At 42.3% G+C, this 8296-nt stretch overlaps 1 protein-coding gene across 1 annotated transcript in view; it reads left to right on the top strand.

Annotated features, from left to right (window-relative positions):
* The first annotated feature begins 460 nt into the window (after positions 1-460).
* The window catches only part of LOC311115907 (growth hormone-inducible transmembrane protein-like), a 31359-nt gene continuing 23523 nt past the window's right edge, over positions 461-8296 (top strand). The window contains exons 1-2 of the mRNA XM_084191029.1: positions 461-525; positions 2538-2694. Of these exons, the coding sequence (XP_084047155.1) occupies positions 2560-2694 (135 nt within the window). The 5' untranslated portion in view covers positions 461-525; positions 2538-2559. The remainder of the gene's footprint in view (positions 526-2537; positions 2695-8296) is intronic.

The raw sequence follows: 8296 nt of genomic DNA, 5'->3' as shown, positions 1-8296 counted from the left end.
CCGCTCTACCTCTAAAAATGGACACAGTAGTCACATGTGGGGAGGTTGGCCCCTCACCCGTCGTGGTTTTGGCATAGCCGAATATAGAGGGCCACTCTTTCTCTGTCTCGCTCGCACTCGCCTCCCTCACTCCATCTTTCCCTCTCTCAATTCATTTCAGAGTGCTCTCTCTTTCTCTCTTTCTATATCAACGTAATGGCCCATTTAAAACAAAAATTGATCTCCAAAACCTCATAAGCAAGTTGAAACTGAAAGATATGCTATCCTCAAAAGTTGAGTTGCAAACGTTGCAGCACTTTTTGGTGGATGAAGATGTGCCGCCACCTGTTGGAATTCATTTTACACGTCTTTAGAATCTCTATAAATAAAAAACAACCTAAGAACTACAAGTCACATAATTTCACTGAAATTCGTCCCCTGATGATGATGACATCGGTCAGAACTTTCACGAAATTGCGTCATACTACGTCAGTGAAGTGCGCACTTATCTCAAGGAAGGTGAACAGAAGTCTAGCTACACGCTTGGTATGTAATATATAGAGTTTTGACTTATCTTTAAAACATTGTAAATAGGAGTACTGTTTTATTGTTGACATGATCTATCAATATCTAAATTTGTAGCAAAGCTTTTAAGGAGGAAACGATGTTAACTTGTCAGCTCGATGTGAATCACAACAGCGACTAACTAGCAAGCAAGCCGCTTTCTAACGTACGCAATGGTTACAAAACAAGGAACATTCTCTGACAAATTCAGCAAAATTCAATCAAATATACGTTTTTATGACTATAAAAGATAGCTGTGGTACTTTTATGTTCATGATCCTCGTTATTTCATTTAACTTTTCTCAGCTTTGGGATTCTGCAGTTAGCTAACGTTAGCTAACATACTGTGTTATGAAAACCAGAATGATCAGCTAATTTAGTAAGCTAGCTATGTTTTTCACTCGTCTTTGTATAGTGAACAAAAATATAAACGCAACAGTTAAAACGATTTTACTGAGTTACAGTTCATATAAGGAAATCAGTCAATTGAAATACATTCATTAGGCCATAACCTATGGATTTCACGTCACTTGCAGGGGCACAGCCATGGGTGGGCATAGGACCAGCCAATCAAAACTATTTTTTCCTCACAAAAGGGCTTTATTACAGACTGAACTACTCCTCAGTTTCATCAGCTGTCCGGGTGGCTGGTCGCAGACGTACTGCCAAATTCTGTAAAACGATGTGGGATCTTTTATTTCAGCTCATGAAACATGGGACCAACACTTTACATGTTGTGTTTATATATTTGTTCAGTATAGAAAGCGAGTTAGTTGCCTGACAATGACTGTGATAGCAAAGCTTTTTTATAACTAACCCAAGATGGACCAGAGCCTTTCGTTTCCAATGGGAGCAAATGAATCATCGTTTTGGAAACGAACTGTATGGAGATCAAATGTTTCATAGATGAGAAAATTAACAGAATGTCGGCCATAATCCATCTCGCTCCATCTTCTCCCACTTCCGGCCAATGCACAAAGAAAAATAACCTGAGTATGTCTACCTCTGCTAAGCCTCCCAGTAAAGCAAGACAAATAATCAAGCATCCCAGAAAAGTGTTAGAAATAGCCCACGTTAACATATGTAGCTTAAGAAACAAGGTTTCATAAGACGTTCATATTCTGACAATCTCTGGAACTCACTTAGATAATACCTTTGATGATACAGTGGTAGCAATACAAGGTTATAACATTTACAGAAAATACAGAAATGCCAATGGGGGTGGTGTTGTTGTCTATGTTCAGAACCACATTCCTGTAAAGCTTAGAGAGGATCTCATGTTAAATACTGTTGAAGTAATATGGCTACAGTTTCACCTGCCTCACCTAAAGCCCATTCTGGTGGGAAGCTGCTATAGACCACCAAGTGCTAACAGTCAGTATCTGGATAACGTGTGAAATGCTTGATAATATATGTGCTATCAATAGAGAGGTATACTTTCTGGGTGAACTGTAACTAGTGCCTGCAACCTGGTTCAGGTTATCAATCAACCTACCAGGGTAGTTACAAACAGTACAGGAAGGAAATCATCAACATGTAACGTTAGCTGCTTTTAGCCACACGGTTGTATTTACATAGACAAGCGTGGCTCCTTATTTTATTGGGTTGCACAAAAACAGTCAGCGGGAAGCCAGATATTAAATACAATTCAATCAACTTACTGTGCCGGTGGGCAGGACAGTTGGTCATTATGATGGGGAATTTGAGACAAAATATCTAAAGGAACGTATTATTAAAGACTGTTGTCGACCCATTTCCTCTCTGCTTACCTCATCTCAAAATAAAAGTCCTGCACGTGCGCCATATGTACACAAAAAAAGGAATAACTTGTAGGCGACTTAAAGCAGCTACAAGCGAGTTAACTAGCTAGAACATGAGCATGAATGCCATCATATTTTATTAGTAATGAACACATGGATACTACATATTACCACATGTATTCTAGATGTCATTGTTGTGGTTGCTGACTGTCTGATCTTTTGAACTGTTTTCAGATTGTAATTCCAGAGCTTTATCATGACCATGTTGGTGAGGCTAGCATGCCTGCGCAGTCTCCCTGTGTCCGGGCTGCGTCCTATGTTGACCCAGGGCTCTCCAGCCCTGAGGAGCTCCACCCTGAAGAGCTGCCCACCGCTCCTCAAGGCTCACCAGGTAACACATTAGGGATGGGCTTTTCACTTTGTTGGACTGTTCCAGCACTCACATCATTTTTACTCCAGTACAAAAAAAAAAAAAAAAAAAACTTTTAGAACACAAGGCCCGCACTGGAAAAAATATGCATTTATCTACATGCCAACGGTGCGCAAAAATGTATAATTTAACATAACCATTACAGATGACAAATCCGAATTGCTAAATTGCCTCATATTTAATCAATAAAAAGACAAGTGCCATTTTAAGATTAATTAATTGAAACCGTAATATCAACTGGTTATATTATATTGTGGAACACAGTCTTCAAAAAGGCAGTAACCTCAGAAGTGGTGCTTGCTTGTAAGAAGCCTGTGGCTGTGCAACGATGTGGCCTTGTTTTGTTAATTTGGCAGACAAGACACTCTTATTTCCCGAGGCCTTATCACAGTCAAGACACGCCTATTTTATAGTAAAAAACATGATGTAATATAACAGAATAAAATATAACAGAATAGTGTGATGTCGTCACGCATCTGGAACAGTTATTCCCAGTGATCATTTGAAACTGGGCTCAATTTGGAATGTTTTTTCTCCAGGGTTACAAAACAAAAATTGTTCTTTTTGATATTCAGACGTTCAATGTAGTTTATTCTGCTTGTTCTTTGGAATTTTCCAAATGGATTAACAATTCCATATTGAACACTGCATGGGGATGAATTATTTTCACGACATCTGTCTGGCGAGTAGGCCTAGGCTTAATGATTCTGATTAAAATACGCTCTTTGTCTTTATCAAACTAATGTTTTAGTATATTTTCAGTGTGGAACCTGTCTGTGTTTAGCAGGGTTATAGCCTAGGCCAGGAGTAGGCAACCCTGTTCCTGGAGTGCCGCAGGTACTGCATGGCTTTGTCCCAACTAGGCGCCACACCTGACCAACTGAGCTCATTGATCAGTTCAGTGTTTGCCTAAATTTAACACACACGGCTTTACAGGTCGGTTAAATAAAAAACGTAAGGCCGGGGTGTCGCAAAGTAGGGTCGTCACTAGTTACCACAGCCACAAAGTCATAAACCCCACCTATTTCTACCAATTTATCTTCTTAAACCTAACCTTTGACCATAACCTTAACCACGCTGCTAACCTTATGCCTAACCCTGACCTTAACCTTAACCCCGCTGCTAACCTTATGCCTAACCCTGACCTTAACCTTAACCATACTCCTAACCTTATGCCTAACCCTGACCTTAACCTTAACCCCGCTGCTAACCTTATGCCTAACCCTGACCTTAACCTTAACCATACTCCTAACCTTATGCCTAACCCTGACCTTAACCTTAACCATACTCCTAACCTTATGCCTAACCCTGACCTTAACCTTAACCATACTCCTAACCTTATGCCTAACCCTGACCTTAACCTTAACCATACTCCTAACCTTATGCCTAACCCTGACCTTAACCTTAACCATACTCCTAACCTTATGCCTAACCCTGACCTTAACCTTAACCATACTCCTAACCTTATGCCTAACCCTGACCTTAACCTTAACCATACTCCTAACCTTATGCCTAACCCTGACCTTAACCTTAACCATACTCCTAACCTTATGCCTAACCCTGACCTTAAATGAGTGTGCACGCGTGTTTAGCGGGAGTGGTCCGAACGCGTGTGAGTGAGTGAGACACCGAGGGGAAAGGGAATTTAGGGAGAAGAAACTGAGGGATGCTTGGCTTGGTTTCAATTTTGTTTTGTTTAGACCAAATCGTTTTTACAGTATTTGGAGAAAGAAAAAGTGATCTCTGGTTAAAGATATCGTTTTGACATCTGTTCGAGTACACAATTACTCTTGCCCATCCCTAACACACACACACACACCCTTGCTTAAGCCTCATCAGGTACAGTCATCCCTGACAGAGATGCTGAATAACACACTTGTCCAGTCAGCGCTCAAAACTGCGACCAAAACACTTGCATTGGACTTGGCAGTGCAACACCAATTGTTTATTGGTCGCTATGGTGCCAGTAATATTTTTTATTTTTTGTTTTCTGTTCACAGTAGTTTTTGGTTCACAATTTGCTTTTCAGAAATGGGTATTCAAAAACGTTTGGTCCAAAGTCTTAGGTTGAATCTTGGCGAGGCGCAATTCAATCATCATGCGCTGTTTGAATGAACATTTCTAAAGGCGTTCATAAAAAAACTTCCCAATGAAATGTTGACTGTAAAGTAGGCCTACCTGGCAGAATGATATCATGATGACTCGTAGCAATCGTGGGGCATTGGTTTTCCAAACTCTGCCATCACATGTAGCCTACATTGTACAGTACAAAAACACAGCTAGCCAAATACAACAGTCTCCAATCAAAATGGATTGGTCACATGCTTCGTAAACAACAGGTGTAGACTAACAGTGAAATGCTTACTTACGGGTCCTTCCCAACTATGCAGAAGAAAAAAATATAAAATTATATAACACAAGGAATAAATACACAAGTAATGATAACTTGGCTATATACACGGGGTACCAGTAGCGAGTCGATGTTCAGGGGTACGAAGTAATTGAGGTAGTTATGTACATATAAGTAGGGATAAAGTGACTAGTCAACAGGATAGATAATTAACAGTAACAGCAGCGTATGTGATGAGTCAAAAGAGTTTGTACAAAAAAGGTAAATGCAGATAGTCCGTGTAGCCATTTGGTTAACTATTTAACTAACTATTTAACTAACTATTTAGCAGTCTTGTGGCTTGGTGGTAGCCATGATTAGCTGTTCAGGAGTCTTATGGCTTGGGGGTAGAAGCTGTTGAGAAGTCTTTTGGACCTAGACTTGGCACTCCGGTACCGCTTGCCGTGCGGTAGCGGAGAGAAAAGTCTATGACTTGGGTGGCTGGAGTCTTTGACAATATTTAGGGCCTTCCTCTAAAAAACGCCTGGTATAGAGGTCCTGGATGGCAGGGAGCTTGGCCCCAGTGATGTACTTGGCTGTACGCACTACCCTTTGTAGTGTCTTGCGGTCGGATGCCAAGCAGTTGCCGTACCAAGCGGTGATGCAGCCAGTCAAGATTATCTCAATGGTGCAGCTGTATAACATTTTGAGGATCTGAGGGCCCATGCCAAGTCTTTTCAGCCTCTTGAGGGGAAGAGTCCTTGTCGTGCCCTCTTCATGACTGTTGGTGTGGACCATGATAGATCCTTAGTGTACACAGAGGAACTTAAAGCTCTCGACCCGCTCCACTACAGCCCCGTCAATGTGAATGTGGGCGTGCTCGGCCCTCCGTTTCCTGTAGTCCACGAACAGCTCCTTTGTCTTGCCGACGTCGAGGGAGAGGTAGTCGTCCTGGCACCACACTGCCACGTCTCTGGCACCACACTGCCACGTCTCTGGCACCACACTGCCACGTCTCTGGCACCACACTGCCACGTCTCTGGCACCACACTGCCACGTCTCTGGCACCACACTGCCACGTCTCTGGCACCACACTGCCACGTCTCTGGCACCACACTGCCACGTCTCTGGCACCACACTGCCACGTCTCTGGCACCACACTGCCACGTCTCTGGCACCACACTGCCACGTCTCTGGCACCACACTGCCACGTCTCTGGCACCACACTGCCACGTCTCTGGCACCATACTGCCACGTCTCTGGCACCACACTGCCACGTCTCTGGCACCACACTGCCACGTCTCTGGCACCACACTGCCACGTCTCTGGAACCACACTGCCACGTCTCTGGCACCACACTGCCACGTCTCTGGCACCACACTGCCACGTCTCTGGCACCACACTGCCACGTCTCTGGCACCACACTGCCAGGCCTCCCTATAGGCTGTCTCATCGTCGTCGGTTATCAGGCCTATGACCGTCGCGTCGTCAGCAAACGTAACGATGGTGTTGGGAGTTATGTGTGGCCACGCAGTCGTTGGTGAACAGGGAGTACAGGAGGGGACTAAAATAGCAGAATTGGTCAGGAGCCTGTAAAACGGCATCTATCCATTGCAGCGTCATTCTGTCTCTTGCTAGTCCCGCACTTGAATTAAAGGGCAACTACACCCTCCAAATATATTTTTTATATATTGTTCCCAGACCTCAAAAGTTGTCTCCTGATGTGGTTTTTAAGCATTGTTGTGGACTTAAAACATCAATTTATCTTTTAGTTTTTCTATAAAAAGTGTGATTTTGAGTGAAAACCTCAAACAACTCGGAAACCTTAAACAAAACTGGGAAAACTGATTTTATAGGGCCATACAACTGTAGACTAACAATAACACCCTTTTTGAGGTTGTTCCAAACAATCAATGTAAATATGATATTATCAAATTGAAATGTCATTTTTTGGTGTATGGATTTGTATTTATTATGGATCCCCATTAGTTCTCGCCAAGGCAGCAGCTACTCTTCCTGGGGTCCAGCAAAATTAAGGCAGTTATACATTTTAAAAACATTACAATACATTCACAACAGATTTCACAACATATTAAGTATGTGCCCTCAGGCCTCTACTCTACTACCACATATCTATAACATATAATCCATGTGTGTAGTGTGTGTAGTGTGTATAGTGTGTGTAGTGTGTATAGTGTGTGTAGTGTGTGTAGTGTGTGTAGTGTGTGTAGTGTGTGTAGTGTGTGTAGTGTGTGTAGTGTGTATAGTGTGTATAGTGTGTGTAGTGTGTATAGTGTGTGTAGTGTGTATAGTGTGTGTAGTGTGTATGTTATCGTGTGTTTGTAGGCATGTGTCTATGTTTGCGTTGCTTCACAGTCCCCGCTGTTCCATAAGGTGTATTTTTATCTGTACATTTTTTTTATCTGATTCTACTGCTTGCATCAGTTACCTGATGTGGAATAGAGTTCCATGTAGTCATGGCTCTATGTAGTACTGTGCTCAGGCTCAATTAAAGATGTGCGCATCATCCGTTTTCCCGGACCAGTATTCTTTTCAATTGGGACAGTAGTTTAACGTTGCCACTGGCAAATCTACTAAGTTAACATATGGAATTGTTTTAAGATGGTCATTCAAAGGATCATTTAGCTATTAGATTTTTAGGACCCTTAAGGTGTGTATATATATACACACACACACACACACACACACACACACACACACATACACACACACTACCGGTCAAAAGTTTTAGAACACCTACTCATTCAAGGGTTTTTCTTTATTTTTACTATTTTCTACATTGTAGAATAATAGTGACGACATCAGAACTATTAAATAACACATATGGAATCATGTAGTAACCAAAAAAGTGTTAAACAAATCCAAATTATATTTTATATTTGAGATTCTTCAAATAGCCACCCTTTGCCTTGATGACAGCTTTGCGCACTCCTGGCATTCTCTCAACCAGCTTCACCTGGAATGCTTTTCCAACATTCTTGAAGGAGTTCCCACATATGCTGAGCACTTGTTGGCTGGTTTTCCTTCACTCTGCGGTCCGACTCATCCCAAACCATCTCAATTTGGTTGAGGTCGGGGGATTGTGGAGGCCAGGTCATCTGATGCAGCGCTCCATCACTCTCCTACTTGGTAAAATAGCCCTTACACAGCCTGGAGGTGTGTTGGGTCATTGTCCTGTTGAAAAACAATCGATAGTCCCACTAAGCCCAAACC

This window comes from Coregonus lavaretus (assembly GCF_964263955.1).
Source record: "Coregonus lavaretus genome assembly, contig: HAP1_SCAFFOLD_857, whole genome shotgun sequence".
Taxonomy (NCBI): Eukaryota; Metazoa; Chordata; class Actinopteri; order Salmoniformes; family Salmonidae; genus Coregonus; species Coregonus lavaretus.
The sequence above is the reverse complement of the archived record's forward strand: the minus strand, read 5'-3'. Positions and strand labels throughout refer to the sequence as shown.